This window comes from Amblyomma mixtum, chromosome 1 (genome assembly GCF_055824585.1).
Source record: "Amblyomma mixtum isolate Tamu chromosome 1, ASM5582458v1, whole genome shotgun sequence".
NCBI classification, from domain to species: Eukaryota; Metazoa; Arthropoda; class Arachnida; order Ixodida; family Ixodidae; genus Amblyomma; species Amblyomma mixtum.
Window position 1 is genome coordinate 39,421,651 of NC_143012.1, and position 16,299 is coordinate 39,437,949.

Genomic DNA, 16,299 nt, shown 5'->3' on the forward strand with positions numbered 1-16,299 from the left:
ATACCTTTACAGTGACATGAAGCTTAATGCAAGAAAATTCCTTGCTGGTCAGCATCTCGCCGTTGGCTCCGCAACACAGGTGTTTATTGATGTCATTGCATCTTCCGATTCTTAATGTATGCGCTTGGCGTTTAAAAGCGGTTAGAAGTGTTGGAAAGCGTACACAAGAAACTACCGGCTCGCTTTTTCTTAAAAGCAAGCATTACTTTGAAAGCAAAAGTAAACTATTTCTTCGCGTCCGTCCATCTTTGTTGCAACCAAATGGGTCCCTAACTAAGAGCTGTGGCGAGGACATTCTACGACGTATTATAGCGATGATAATTTTTTTTTAGATTTTCTATAGCTAGCTGCTAGTTACGGTTGATGACGCTGTTTTGCACTGCGTATTCTGCCCACGCTGCTCACTGCATTGCTCTGAACAGAGCGTACAATTGCGTTTCATAAGAACCGAATTTACCGAGTTGACATTGTTTATTCTGGCCAGCCAGGCATACTGATCGCTTACGGGATGTGGCCGGAATAATACAAGAGCGTCAGTACATTCTATCGATGAAATATCCAACACAAAAATCTGATTCTGTGACTCAATAAACGCTGATTTGTTAAATTTGGGGAGGGCATGAATTGCACGCTAAATATATATGTATATCTAAGAGTTAAAACCTAGACTTTGCTTAATTTTGGCTTGTACAGTCGATGGGGCTCTAAACGGGAACAGTAAGTTCATGACATGTCATAGGGCTACCGATTTTGAAACGCTTGCGCGATGTTTGCATTTGGAATGAAATTTTGTAACTTCTTATTAAGCGCCTCACAAATTCAATTTGTTGGCATTTATTGCACCGTTGCATGTCTGGCGTTTAGTATGAGCCAACTGCTCGGCGTTGTATTTCTATATTTCTGTATGACAGATTGCCGTGACCGCGATAGAGAAGGGAAATCTCGGAATTCGGAAGAACGGAAATCTCTTACACAATGCATTAGAACGAAGTAATCCTGAGAGAAGAAAAAAAAAAGCGCGAACATTATCTTGATTTCGATTGGCGCCCTGATCAGCTTAGTGTCCTGCAAACGAACCACCATTCTATAAAAAAAAAAAAAGAAAGCACAAGCAGGTAACTACATATAGTCTGTGATAAATCTTTGTCTCGTGCGAATAGTAAGCGTTTCATCGGAATAGGGTTAAACAGTTTTCATTCCCCGCCTGAAACACCTACTTTTCCGCACTGCTGCTTGGGAAATCATGGCTGCCGTCTGGAATTCGTTAATACGGGATAGCTTTGCGTTGCCGGTCTCTTTTTCGAAAGCAGCGATAAGCATGAAAAAGTCATTAATTATACGACGGCGATTTGCACGCACTGGACTGCTCGACTGCCTATAAAATGCGATCTGCAATGAGAGGGAACGCTAATTAGTATTGCAGCACTGGTTACTGCTCAGATGCGGTGGAATTTTTTGCAGAGGTGTTGACATGTAGTGTAGGCATCATCTTGGCAGAGTATGGGCGAAAAAGCTCTTGAAAAGACGAGGACTGATACAACGGTGCCAAAAAAGTGCATCGTTGTGCCATTAAAAACTAGCGCAAACCCTGCGGCTCTTCACGCGTCATGTCGGCAACCATTTTGTCCCAAGTGATAACTTATGGCGTAATTCAGTTGGCGATCCGGAGCAAGTTTTCTTACAATTTCTCAGCGCTGTGTGTGTATTTTCTGTCTGTGTCCCTGTCTTTTGCGCTGTTTTAAAGAATCATGGTTCATCAACTAGCCTGCACGTCTACCCTTGTAAGTTTTCTTGTTGCGCGAAATCGAAGAACGTTTTTCAGTGGGCGATTTGCATTCAGATCATGAGTTAGGATTGGAGCGCTGCGGTACCTTTTCTATAGACTCCCTTTGCATCTTGCTCCTTCGCGCATTCAGAGAGCTGCACTGGATCGTCGTTTGAAATTCCCCATTAGAATAAATGTTGCTTTTATTTTGGCTTGACCCAAAACTAAGTGATCCCTCTGAGTGTGGAAAGCGCTGTATATATCGTCACGTTGTCTTTCTCGATTCCGTAGCATCTCTATCGTCCGTACACCTGCATTGCTTGCTGTGCTGAGCAACATGATTACATATTCCGAGCGCAGTATTACAACGTAATCTTGTGTGCTCAGGCAATGAGAATTTGGAGTATCAAGTTCTTTGCCGAGATTGGCACTTAGGCTGCAGAAATGAGAAAAAAAGGAGCTGTATTTATTGAGGAACATTTTTGGTTCGTAATTAAAGTTAGCGAATTGCACTAATTTCTTAACGTCTGAAAACGATAACACTGCAGCACATACAAGCACGCGCAATAAATAATAGCGAAATTTAAAATTTTGGGTTTTATTGCCGGATACCCGCGGCTTTTTCAGAGTGTGGCTGGGACAGTTTATGGCGTATTCTGGTCGGCGATCCGGAGCAAGTTTTTTTTTTAATTTTTTTGCTTCACGAAACCCATGAGCGTATTTCAGTGGGGTGATTGGGATTCAGGTCCTGAGTTCTGGTTGAACCGCGACGGTGTGATCCCTCGGAATCTTGCTTTTTCGCAAATATAGAGAGCTGCTCGGGATCGCCTACTGGAATACGCCACAAGGCATATTGTGAACTGCGGCCTGTGCAAGGCTCTGAACGTCTCATGATATTTCGCGAGCATAAATGAAATGTACAGAAGGCAAAGCGCTTCTCTAGAACACGTCCTGGGCGTGTTTTGGGATAAGCACGCGATATCTAGCGATAACATTTGGTTCAATATGGTCTGGAGGTAAGCATTTGCAGTTAAGCTCATAGGATTTCATCGTCATTTTTTGCCTTCCTGGTCATAGCGGCTTTGGGAGGTACGGAACAGAAATTTCAGTCGTTCTAGGCATGTGTTTTGCCCTCTGTACTTACAGTCGCACCGCCTGTGTAAAGTACTGAATAAGCAGCGAATTTCAGGAATAAAATAGGCCGCACAAAACTCTAGAACTTTTTTTTTTATTTTTGTACTGGCAGAAACCGAACGCTATGCGCCGTGATAAATCGCCATGTAGTGCCACCACATGCCCGATAAGGTCTCTGGCAGCGTGGGAGTAGTGTAGGACTTATTTCCTAGTACGTGTACCTTACTTGTATTGACGATTCGTAGACCTTTCATCACTGTTCTAAGATCCGCGTATTACGCAATGAACTCAGTCAGGCTGGGGCACTGCGATCCCGCCGTAAACTTTTCAGTATACGCTGCAAGTCCGACCGCCCGCAAACTCAACATAAATGCTCGAGCACATGGCTTGGGCTGACATGAGCGCCGCGAAGCGTTGGCCGCTTGGTGTGAGAATATGCTGCACGATGTGTTCACGCCGCTTGACGATAGCGTGTGTCCTGCAATCATCCTGGTCTCCGACTGTAGACAAGTCTCCGCGGCGCCCATGTCAGTACAAGCCATGCGCTTGAGAATTAAGTTTATGGCCGGTTAAGTTTATGGTTAAGTTTATGGTTAAGTTTATGGCCGGTGATGCGTTCATCAAAACGAGAGGCTGGCCTGGTGTCGTGCAGTCTTTTCGTTCCCTTGTTTGCTTTGTTTAGGGATGCTTATTGCTTGCCGATTAATTGCTTGATTGATCGATTGCTTTCTTGATTGGTCGGTTTATTGATTTATTGACTGACTGCTCTGAATTATTGATTAAAAGACTCATGAGAATAAAAAAAAATACTGAGGGAGAGCTTGGCTGAAACATGATTGGAACCAGATATAACTTGAAAAATTTAGCGCGACACACAAGGACAGAAAGAGTAGACGACACGATCGCTAAATTTTTCAAGATGTATGTTAACCAACTCGCCCAATCTGCAGTATTGTCAGATATAACTGTTTCTTTCTACACCCTCCCCCCCCCCCCCCCCCCGCTTTTCTAACCTCGAAAATGCTGAATTTTATGCATATATTTTTTCGTAGTCCAGGGGAAGTACTTGCGACCGAAATAACTGCATCTTGACTTTTGTTCCAGAAACATGGAACCATGGAACATGCATCTATTACACTTAGCTCATCTTACTTTTTGGAATTAGAGTTGTGTGAAAAGATCATCATTTCATAGTGATATTGTGAGTGTGAACAATCTCCTTCGTCAAATTAAACGTCGCTGATCCTTGTCGATAACGAAAGTGACGTATTTCCTAACGTTGCGTTTCTGTAGTATCTAAGCAGTAAAATTTGACACCGCTTGAAATCGCGGTTCCAAAAATAATAATAGAGAGTATTAGCACCGCCGTGCAGTAAACACGGTAGCTACGGCAACTGCGACCGTATACGGCAAATATGGCTAGGCAAGCCTGGCAACGGTACCAACGGCGACACGTTACCGTATCTGCCGTACGGCTGTCAGGCTGTGCTAAAACTCTCTAATAAGAAGGAACAGCTCTCTTTCCTCGCTGGACAAATTGACAAGTTGCTTTTAGTGGGCTGCAGTCCTTGAGCGTCTGAAAACTTTTCTGGCACTGATTTCACGTAGTTATCTTGACCGCAGCGGTAGTCTAGTGGTTTGAGCATCCACCTTGTATGCGGGAGGTTCGGGGTTCGAATCCCAGTTGCACCGTGTCACCACCGCTTTCCAACGAGTACAAGCTTTCCCCTGGCCTGGTGCTCAGTTTCTCTAGGGTGAAATGCCTCAGAAGTGGGTTTTCAAGCCCATTTCGTAGTTTAGAAGAACTTCTTGCTGGGGCGAGTTCGTGCATGGCTTGTGCTCTTTCCATCTTCATCGTCTTTTCTGTGTTCGTCTTTTATGTGTGCGTAGCTCTTTCTAAACAATAAACCCATCTCGTGCGGACTAAACACCTTGTGCCATGGCGCTCTTTAGCCAAAGCTGCCCTTGCGCCATTGAAATAAAATTATCTACACCATCATCACGTAGTTATCTAGGTCACAATACGCCTAATCTCCAAGGTATTGAGGTGTGCTATACGGCACGCGGTTCATTGCAAACAGCGCTACTAAACGCGACTCATAAACAAGTGTCTGCGATGTCTCTTAAGTTCGTGCACTGTAAACAGAAAGGAGTAAAAAAAAGAGTAAGCTGTCCTCTAGCGCACACCCTTTTATGAAAGAGTGTTAGCAGACGGTGTCACACCTTTGCCAGCGTGTTAACCCGGGAACTAAAAAAGATAGGAGGAAACGAATGGTCGCTTCAGATAGAGGAGGAAAATATGAGCCTAGAAGCCACGTTTGATTACGGTAGAGTAATTACTTAATTAATTATAGTCAAAAATGTCAAAATTGCGTCGAAATAACGCAGACGTCGATATAGCCACTAAAACGGTGTGACGTCACATTAACCAGAAGTCGTCGCGGCGTAGTGAACATTGTCACAGAATGGTGTGAAAAACGCCGGATTTGTGTCAAATTAGATATAAAAATGTGTAATTAAGCGTAATTAACACTTCAGATCCTCGAAAGATGTATAATTTGGGTATCGATAGAGCCACGGGAATGGTGTGGCGTGACATCCACCGGAAGTCGTCACGGCTTAGTGTCCTCGGCTTTCGCCTCTCAACACTTTAGTTGCCAAAGTGTCCTCGCAATTTTTTCCTGTTTAGAGCGTGGGTGTTATTTAGCTGATTTGTTTGCATGAAGTCTCCTCCTCAGAGCCTCTGCTGCGATTATTGAATTATTGCAGATGTTACATAGAAAAAAAAAAGGCCTATTTCTTATCTTACTGACGAGGTAGGCAGACAGATGTGGAACGCGCACTAGTCATAGTATTGTGGCAAGGTTATCTTATCCTTGGGGCATGCTGCTAAGAACGAGTGAATCATGACTGTATGAACGGGTGGCGTACATTGTCCGTAAGGGCGACGTGAAAAAATTGAAAAAGGAAAGAAAAATAAAAGGAAACAACCATGGGATTATTTTACACGGATGCCATATATTCGTGGTTAGGCCTGTAGTTCCTTCATTGTATAGTCTGGCAGTTTTGATTTGTAGCCGTTTAGGCGAGTGCAAGAAAAAAATGCAATTCTTGCGAAACTGTCATTAGGTGGGTCTTTCCGTTCATCATAAAGTTTCATAAATGCGTGAACGAGGTCTCGGTGCCTCCTCGGTGAATCACGTGCCTTTAGCATAACTTTTCACGAAAGCATTTCGCATTCTGCAGTCATTTGAAAGATGTCAGTCGAAGCTGTCTCAATATTTGCTTATCACAACTATCGTTATATGGGTTCCCTACTGCGAAAAAATGAGTTATTCGCGCTTTCAGTCCTAATAGTGCTTTGAATTAGTGGCGTTTTTTTTTGCCTAATTCAAGGCAGAGCATTTATTCCTCCGTGATGGAACTTCAAAGGCGTAACCCCATACCAACATGCCCGAACTGTCAACTTTGCTTCAGTTCTTTCGTGTCTGGTGCGTTTTTATGTCAGGCAGAAGAAAAAAACGTCCATTTTTATCGCTTGAAACGCATTTAGCGTCCTCTAAACTACAGCGCAGCTGTTAATCTTGGGTTGAGCAGCGTTGGTCGACGGCGTAACGTGAATCAGGAGAACGTAAGCGGAAGAGGAGGGAAGGGTGTGAGAGCGGTGGAGAGAGTGAGATAGATCTTCATGGGAGAGAAGTGGCGCGAGGGGGAGAGGTTCCGAAAAACGAAAACGATGAAGGGAGTATACCAAGTGCCCTGTAATGCGTGCCTCGGGATCGGAATGGATGGGATCTGACGCTGAAACAGTTCACTGCTTACTGCGATAGTGCTTGTATATATCCTTTCGTTTTGTCGCATTTATGACCTGACCACGGCGAACAAGGTCAGAAATCACGACGGCCAACGTTGACTGTGCTTTTAGGTGCGCGGATGTTGTTATCCATTGATGGCAGGCCTTGCGATCTATTAAACGAGCAGCGCTGAAAACAATCGTGAACTGCACCAACCCGATTGCACGCGGGACGACTGAAATTCTTGGCCGCCGGCGCTCTTACAGCGCAGCGCTTTCAGTGGGTTTGGTGGCGACCGTCGTTGAAGCCGTGAAGAGGGTGAGGAGGAAATAGAGAAGGAACGATGTAGCGCGAGGGGGAGTGGGTTCGATAGGGCAGATGGCACCCTGCGAATGGCGTTTGCGGGTGCTGTCCTAAACCAGTTTCGCCCTTGTTTGTCGCGATTTGTACCAAAGATAAAATCAACATACCGAACCTGTCAGCGGGCAGTATTTCCTCTCAGCTGCGATGTCCTTCCGTATTACCGAGAAATATAATCGTTAATTGTCAATTTTTTTTATGTTGTGTGAAGGGCCTTTTCCTAAATGTGTCGGTGCTGTATTTTTTGTTTGGCCATTCTATACTGCTGTTTCCTACGGTGACTGCAAGACGTTCTGGCTTTTTCAACGCTCTTGTTATTAGTTTGTATTATTGAGCACTTGTATAAGCTGGTCGAATTTTTTTCGGATATGTGTGTATTTTGAACCACAGTAAAGAGTGGGATGAAGCACTGCAAGTTTGGAACAGTCATGTGAAGTGCTATTTTTATCAAACCAGCCTTCACAAGAAGCATATTTTGTTATATTACATTTAAAAATTGACCATAAGTGCAAAACAATCTTATTTAGATTAAGACGGAGGCTATTATACACATTTACAGGCTTGATTCCGGTTGACTTAGAAATAAGGGAGAGACAGTCGCAATCACATGGTTGAAATTTCTATGAAACATTATTGTCTTTATTTATGTCTGACTTAACTTGCAGTAGGCAAGAGTACTTTTCTTCTATTTATTCTTTTTAAGCTAGTAAAAATGTTTTCAACTTGAATGAATGTGGCACCAAAATTTACTTTCCGTTGTCCAGCACCTGTGCTTTTCCCGCAATATGAGTGTATATGTAAAGAAGCCACCGTTTCAGGAGCGACTACGTGACCACGTGACCAATCATGCTTTTAACTCTTTCGCTACCGCGGAAAAATGCACGATTTGGAGCGTACTGAAAGAAAATTTTTTTTCTCAAGAACTAATACACCCAGCACATATTGCAATGCATGAAATTGTAGCTTATTAGTTACACTTCTGAATGAAACAAACACCAGAGTTGTGTGTGCAAAAGTAAATGAGCATTTATTTGTGAAATTTGCTAAAAACACAAAAAAGTAAATAGCAAAAACAAAAATTACCGGCTGCACTAAGCCCGAACTTGATTAGAGGAAAACTGGAATATACAAACTGTTGCACATGTTTATAGCTGTCATTATTCACAGTTTCAGCTATGAGAAAAATTTACTGCACTTTCCATGGCTTGTCAAGTCAGGGGTCATGACTGTGGTGCCACTGTGAAGAGCAATCAGAGGTGAAGATGTGAAGCAGAGGTAGACTGACAAGTGCTTCACATAAGGTTTTATCTTTGTTCCTCCCTTGTTCTCTGATAGCCGAGCTTGTAGTTTCTTCTTTTTTTCATTCTTTTCGGTTGGTGTTGAATGGATTCTATGAGAGGATTGGGGGCGTGGACTTCTTTTCCCTCATCATACCCGAAGATTTCTTGAATGAGCTGCTCCCTGAAAGCCAGCTGATAAAATTTGGCATTTTAGGCAAGCTCTAAAACATCAGGATCGATGAAATAAGTTTTATCGATGTGCTTCAAAAGTCAGGACACTTTTCAAGTGTTGCCAATAGAAGCTGCCGCCACTGAATCATCCGGGTCCGTTACGTGCAAAAAAACAAAAACAAAAAAAAAGCAAAAAACCATTTTGAGAAATGATTTTTGATGGCAGAGGGCCAGAATAGATTATTCTGGTATTTCAGTAGAGATACAGTCGTGGCAGGTCAACAATTCCAATGTATATGATGATTCCAATGAACATCAGAATCTCCAACAGATTCACGTCTTCCCATTAGCCGTCACGCCGAATTTGCTGAAAATCTTCATCCATGCATACTTATTAGTGTTTCCGCACACGATCTTCATCATTTCCGCCGTGAAGAGCATCAAAAAAAAGTCTAGAACTCGAGCGAATCTCCGAGCGCCGCTCCGCAGCGATGTGCCGATATGGACACCTAGCTGTCGTCTTGGTTGAAAAACGCGACGCGACCTTGAGCATTTGGCAAACTGTCTTCGCCATACGTTGTCAAGACCCTGAAGCACAAAAATAAACCACTGTCATCAATTACAAACCGTATGCACCGCAGAAAACACACAGCGAACGAAAACAGAACTTACATGCAAGTACGCGCTGACGTTCCAGGCTCCCGAGGCGAAGTCTCGCTGCCGAAACCGAAATCCAACGTTTGTACATTGTTGCCCGACTAATAACCGCTGCTTTCGTCGCGAAAAACGAAACCGGAACCGGCCGACGTGCTCGGTGTCAGCTTTCGTTTCCGAGGAGCGCGCGGCGACGCGGACGCCATTTTCTCCGGCTGACGGTGCTGCGGCCGTTCAAAGTTTTATTTTTCACGGCGCCCCCTCATGTCAAAACACTGAAACCAAGGCTGCAATCGAAAGAGCAGTTGTTGAGCTCGCAAACTAGATGGCGGAGCACGTCCACAACGCTCCAAAATTAGCTTTTTGCGCGGGCGATTTAAATCGATCATATGCGAACGATCGCCTATGGCGCGGTAGCGAAAGAGTTAAGCCTGACACATCCTCAATGCTGATTACAGAAGCATGAATAAAACCGTAAAAACCTCTTAAACGCGTTGCTGACCTCAAGAAAATTTGTCACTCTCAATGCAGCTTTGCATTTTGCCCCGAGCAACTCTTCCATCGTGTGAAATTTATGGTAATAGCGCTTCTGGTCGGCCCAGTTGTTATCGCTATCATCAGTCGACTGATAGCTGGCTTCAAAAGTTTCGTTGTGATTAAGTAATGAACTTTCCGTTGGTTTACTCGAAATTAGGCTATCCGCGGCTTTCTTTGACAGACTGTGCATGACTTTTGCTGCTGAGGGTAGTGCGTACTTCTCACTGCTCGCGAGTGTAGATGTGTCGTGTCGTGTAGATGCCGTGTCGTGCCGTGTAGACGTGCCACATGCGCCGTGTCGCATGTCGCTGTGCAGCTGAGTGTTGTTTCACTGATGTGTCTCTTTTTCGTGGCGCAGGCAAATCGACGGCATCGCGCCGACGTTTGCCAAGAAACCCACAATACGGCAGGAAGACGATGGCGAGCGTCTCCTCTTCGAGGCACGGATCCTGGCGGACCCGGAGCCGACCATTAACTGGTTTCACAACGGCACACCCGTTATTCCAAAGGGCCGCTTCCAGGTTAGTTACACCTGCAGCTTTCTGCATTGGTATCATATACTAGATGACTGTCGCTAACGATCTTGAGTGATCATTGTCACGTACTGTTTGCTTTCTGTAACTATTTTCTTTAACTTAGTTGGTCAAAAATCTGGTTGGGTGAATTTATTAAAGAGTCACAGGTTTCATGACATCAATTTTTTATCCTTGTGGAATGAGTCTTTCATGGTCCCCAAGGGCTTAATATAAATGGCATTGCTCCAAAACCTTGATTTGGCCTGCATGATTGCTTCCATAACAAAAGATTGATTAGGCCATCAACAGGTGGCATGAACACTGTAATGTTTATCATGTTGTACTGAAGGTCTAATGAAGACAAAAATGTAGTGAAACCTATTGAGGCTTGAAACCCCTCACTCCCCTAAGCCCAACATAAAAAAAATTTATCTGCTTCACGGCAGTGGGCTCAGCTGTAGTTTTATTTATACCTATGTGGAGTGGTTTCAGTGCTATGCAAAGCATTGTACACCAGGGACCACATGTGAGGTCTACCGCAATTCTTTAATGAGTCTAAAGAGTTACAGTAGACCGCACTGGGGATCAGATTACATAATTGATCGAAATGCCTCTAGTAGAAATGTGAAATACAGAGGCCACATTATTACGGCCATGGTGACAGCAGCTAATAGAGGTAACTTTGTTGAAACAGATGCTCATGGACAAGGATGGAAACTCCTACCATGTGACACTACAAATAGATGATGTAACCATTGAAGATGCCGGCAAATACAAGGTCACTGCCAAGAATGAACTTGGTGAAAGTAACGCCAACATCAGCCTCAACTTTGACAGTGAGTACATTGCTTTTAATAAGTTCCTTTTTCCAGCTCTGACTAGGCTGATGCATGTTAAATATATGGGCCTGGCTAATGAATTGGAGGAAGGGCTTTTTTAGCTGATGTTGCACAGCTTCATAAGCAGCAAATAAATTGCTAATTGTGGGGCTTAATGTCCTGAAGTGACACATTGGGTATGAAATCTGTCTGATCTAGTTGGTGCATTTATCAAATAATTATTCATATGGAAGGAAAATGTTGATATTTTGTGAAATGTCTGGCAAATGGGAAAATGTAAAAAGCCAAATATCATTGGAGAATTTTAAATGAAGTTTTGGGGAAAAAGTTGGCCGAGTCACTGAAAACCACCATTAAAGCAGCACTGAAATTTTCCTTAAAACAGCATTAGTATCAATATCAGCAGAGCATTTGTGGGATTGCAATCAACAAATGTGATTAACTGATGTTAATAGTTGCAAGGTGCTCAGTTACTCAGCATTTAGTCTCATAATTATATGTAGCATGACCTTAGTGTTCACAGCTTTAATGGAGCTTTCTTTTGTGTTTGTGCAGGTGATGATGTACCAGACGAAGGGGCAAAGCCCACTTTCGTTGAAAAGCCCACTATCCGGCAATCCGATGATGGAAACAAAATAATCTTTGAGTGTCAGTTGGTAGCTGACCCTACACCTGCCATTGAATGGTGAGCTCCTTCAGTGTGAGCACTTGTGGGGGATTTCTTTTTGTTTTTTGTGTTGGGGGAGAGATGGTATTTAGTAATATGCATGTGCTAATGCTTGTTTGGGCCTTCTCAACTGCCAAGCGTAACCATCAGGCTCTTGTTTTTCATTGGCAGGCCTGCAAGGTGTAATGTGCTTACGTCATGATCAAAGCTATTATATTGTTATTGTTATGTGCAAAAATGAAAAGAAAGCGCCAATTTTCTGCCATACAAATGCAAAATATGAAACAGTTTGTATTGTCTTCAAGGGTCACATCATGTTCTAGTCTATGATGAGGTTTTGATCGTGACTTTTGTTCTGGTTTCTAAGAACACTGTAATTATTTGCGGCACAGTAAAATAAGTTGGCTCTGTCTTTGAAGGGGTGACATGCTTGCTTTCGTTCCAATGTTTAGCATTTCCTGCATAACTATTTTTAGACTGTCAACATTTGGTGGAGATTGCAGCTCTTAGTTCTGGTGATCTTGTTCAACGCAAGAAAAAGGGGGAAATAGGATAGGACAACGATTGAATGCCATGTGAAAGGTGGGCTTTTTTCTCTGTGCATCTAATGTTAAGGGGTGCCGTTATTGATCTTGTTGTGGTAAGAGAGAAAGGAATTTTAATGAGGGAAAGGTGGAGAGGTCGGCCGGTTTTAACATGGCCCTGGCCTGCTACTCCACACAGGGGAAAGGGAAGGGGAGGAAAGGGAAAGTGCGAATGAAGAGTGACGATGGCGTAATACAATGAGTTTCACGGGTGATGTCTACACACACACACACACACACACACACACACACACACACACACACACATACACACACCACACTGGCTGGCACTCGCATCGCGGTTAGTAGACGCACATAAAACTCATAAAACTGGTGTCTGCAACACAAACACCGACACATGTCACTAACCATGTAGGTTGTGCACAGGCAGTCACAGACGAGTGTCCAGGCCTGTTTCACACAAAAAGTTGAGCAGGGCCTTTATCACACGCCACCAATCAGAACGTCTCGTCCTGGCGCCCAGAAGAGTTTCCTCAGAGAGAGGGCGAGAGTCCAGTTGTTTCACGGTTGCCTCCAATGTTCTTCTTTAAGCAGTATAGTTCGGGCACTCACAAAGAAGGTGTCCAATAGTCTCTGGAGTGTGGCACCGTGCGCAATTTGGGTTACTTTCGATGCCGATCTTGTGAAGATAGTGTTTGGTGTAGGAAACGCCAAGCCGTAGCCGGTGGAGTAAAGTTCCATGACGTCGCACCACCATAGACGGCAAATGTAATCGTGAGCCAGCGTCAACCTTACAGACGCGGTCCTGTTGATGACTCGAATCATGCCAGTGCGACTGCATTGCCGCTTGCATTAAATGCGCCAACAAGGCTCCAATGTCTGATCTAGAAAAGGCTATCTCAATGAAAGCACCATCACTATGTGCCATCCGAGCCTCGGCAAAGGGTGATTCAGTCACTATTTGGCAAAAGATAAGGCCAAATCCTTCACGCATTTAGTAGGCTACCGTCAGCTGACCACACATCCACCCTGGATTCTTCTAAATCACCTCCAGTGACATGCATACATGTACACAACTAACCTGACATGCTATTGTTGCATGCAGGTGAAGATCGCTGTATGTCCTGTGAGCCCTTGAAAGCACAGATGAAAACTTATTGCATTCCACCCTCTCCCCAGGTATCACAAGGGTGTCTTAGTAAAGGAAGATGCCCGGCACAAGTACAGAATCCTGTCTGATAAGCACAATCACACAGTGGCACTGGAAGTAGCCAACGTCAAAGCTGAGGACGGCGGGGAGTACCGAGTTCTCGCTCGAAATGACCACGGCGAAGGCCACGCCAACATTACCCTCAACTTCGAAGGTATGCTGTCGTTTTGTGCGCTTCAAGTTGTCTTCTGTGCCTTTAAAAAAAGTTGATGTGACTCACTCATTTACCCCAGCAAGCTTACCCCAGCAAGCACCAGCAAGCTTATAAGCTTGCTGGTGCTTGCTGGGGTAAGCTTGCTGGGGTAAATGAGTGAGTCACATCAACTTTTTTTAAAGGCACAGAAGACAACTTATAAGCTTGCTGGTGCTCATTAAACATCAGTGGTTAAACAAACGCAGAAAGGGCTTAGTACACATGCACGTTGTGTTTTACAGTGCCTTTCTTTGTTACCATCTGAATTTTCCCCATTCAGTGATTTGTTGTGTTGTGTTATATTCTTTGTGATGCAGTTTACAATTTCATTGATGACTTCGGTGTAGATTTTAATGCATTAATGAGTAATACTGAAATATCAATAGCCTTTACTCATCTATTTGTATGTGTTGTAATTCTTCCTTTTTTCTGCTTTTTCTATTTCAGACTCTGGAAAGCCAAAGTAAGCATACCAGAAATCTCTCTCTCTTGCATTTTCAGCCCACGCATGCATGTTAATGTATTGCCTGCAACTCATTTATTATCAAAAATGAACTTAGTCCTAGTTTAGCAGCAAACCCTGCTTGCATCATACTTGTTCATAAAGCTCTGTGGACATCTCTATTTAGTGTACGTTGCAGAGTTCCGATGTGTAATCATGGCAGCTAAAGGGACTGAGTTTCAAGGTGGTTGGTTTTTGAACAGTAAACGTATAAGTTACACAAAGCTTCTTTCTCAATGCTGCTGCAATGTTAAATATGTTAGTTATGCATCTCCTGAAAACACCTGTTTCACTGTAGGGAAGTTTAATAGTTACACTGCCTTTATAAAGCCTAATAAGTGCCCAGAGAGTAGTAATTCATCACATAAGACAATTGTAGGGACAAAAAGGAAGAGTTGGCAAGGTGTTAACTACTGTTACACTGTTTTACTCTTATGGCACTGAGTAAGCGTTGGGAGGCAGGCTATCAATAAGGCCATAGAGGTTGATTTCTGCGAGTAACTTTTATTAATACATGTAGCGTGAAGGCCTTACGAGCAATCCTCCGTTTCAGGATTCCAGAGGGCAAAGCACCACGGTTTCCCAAGAAGCCAACCATTCGCCAAGAAGGCGACTCCCTCATCCTTGAATGCATCCTCGAAGCTCATCCTTTCCCTGAGATCTCCTGGTTCCTGGGGCCCAAGAAGATCAACGATGGCTTGCGGCACAGGACATCCAAAAAGGAGACTGGAAAGCACACATACCTCCTCAGCTTGGAGATCAGGGTATGTTGTGTGGAATAAGTGCTGCTATGGCCCTTGAGTAAGATCTCTCATAGCAATTCTGCTCAGTGTCTCGGACTTAAGCGAAAGCCTGTTAGGTGCTGCCCTCTTGAGGACACAAGAAGAAACAGTGCTGCTGCTGAGATTGCAGTTACCCTGCTGATTGCAGTTACCCTCGCATCTATGCTATGCCAAGCAAGGAGCCTGCATAGTTCATGCTGTGTCAGCATGCCATGCCTGCTGCTTGTTAGTGCTTTTTTTCAGCTGCAGGTGTAGGATTGCTAAATTTCTTGCCATGAAACTAGATTCTAGGATTTGCAGTTTTTATATGAACTGCCTATACATTTGGGCTGCCGTACTGGCTATAGTACCAATACAATTGAGGCTTCTTCTAAATGAAACATGTTAAGTTTACACTCACTATCAGTTGTCATGAGTAAATGACCTAGCATAAGTGTTCTGTGCCATGAATTTTTCTCATAACATCCATAACAAATGTGCTTGCAAGTTACTTGTGGACAGTCGTAATTATATTTGAGTTGTTCACTTCATTTTTTCGAAGTGTGCATTGTTAGGAGTCAGCAGACTAACTGTATAAGCACACTTTCTAGCCTTCACTTTGGTTTTGTTTGCTTGGCACATAACTAAAACTTTGTGAATTGCTCTATGCTTAGGACCCAACGACAGAAGATGGTGGTAACTACCGCTGCAATGCTGTCAATGACCTCGGAGACAGCAATGCCAACATTACATTGAACCTTCAAGGTATGTGTTGGTGCATGAAACTGTGTGGATGTCATTCACTTGCATATAGTACTTGCTGCCACCTGTAGGCACGTTTTGAGTGGTTCGTGCCTCACAAACACTGCATGTTCAGCAAAAGAAATGCACACAAGGGCATATTTTGCCATCCTGGCTTGCGTCTTGTTAAGCCTGCAACCTGTCTGAAAAGCAATATGGATTGAGTTGAGGGGCGAAGTTTGTGACTAAGGTGGAATATGCATGCCTACTTTTGGTAGAATGGCTGGGACTGTGCGAAAATTCAGTGCAATGGCTACAACGTAACTTCCTGCCAATCTTGCACAGGTGCTGAGCCACCGAAGCCGCCAGGCGAGCCCCCAGTTTTCACAGAGAAGCCAAAAATCATTCCAAAGGACTCCGGCGCGGTGATCATCATGGAATGCCACGTAAAATCCAAGACTGCCCCCCAGTTCACGTGGCTCCATGCTGGCAACCCTGTCCGTGAGGCCCCCAACATCAAGTCCAAGATGATCAAGGATGGCGGCGAGTTCGTCATCACTCTCGAAATCACGGTGCGTTCTTCTGGAAAATGTTTTCACTTGAAAATAAGACCACATATGATTTGGTGGCT

At 43.9% G+C, this 16,299-nt stretch overlaps 1 protein-coding gene across 1 annotated transcript in view; it reads left to right on the plus strand.

The window, feature by feature from the left end:
* The window catches only part of bt (projectin protein bent), a 221,564-nt gene that overhangs the window by 70,674 nt on the left and 134,591 nt on the right, over positions 1 to 16,299 (plus strand). The window contains exons 4-11 of the mRNA XM_089548430.1: positions 10,054 to 10,216; positions 10,905 to 11,046; positions 11,605 to 11,734; positions 13,441 to 13,625; positions 14,112 to 14,127; positions 14,720 to 14,930; positions 15,602 to 15,692; positions 16,014 to 16,240. Of these exons, the coding sequence (XP_089404556.1) occupies positions 10,054 to 10,216; positions 10,905 to 11,046; positions 11,605 to 11,734; positions 13,441 to 13,625; positions 14,112 to 14,127; positions 14,720 to 14,930; positions 15,602 to 15,692; positions 16,014 to 16,240 (1,165 nt within the window). The remainder of the gene's footprint in view (positions 1 to 10,053; positions 10,217 to 10,904; positions 11,047 to 11,604; positions 11,735 to 13,440; positions 13,626 to 14,111; positions 14,128 to 14,719; positions 14,931 to 15,601; positions 15,693 to 16,013; positions 16,241 to 16,299) is intronic.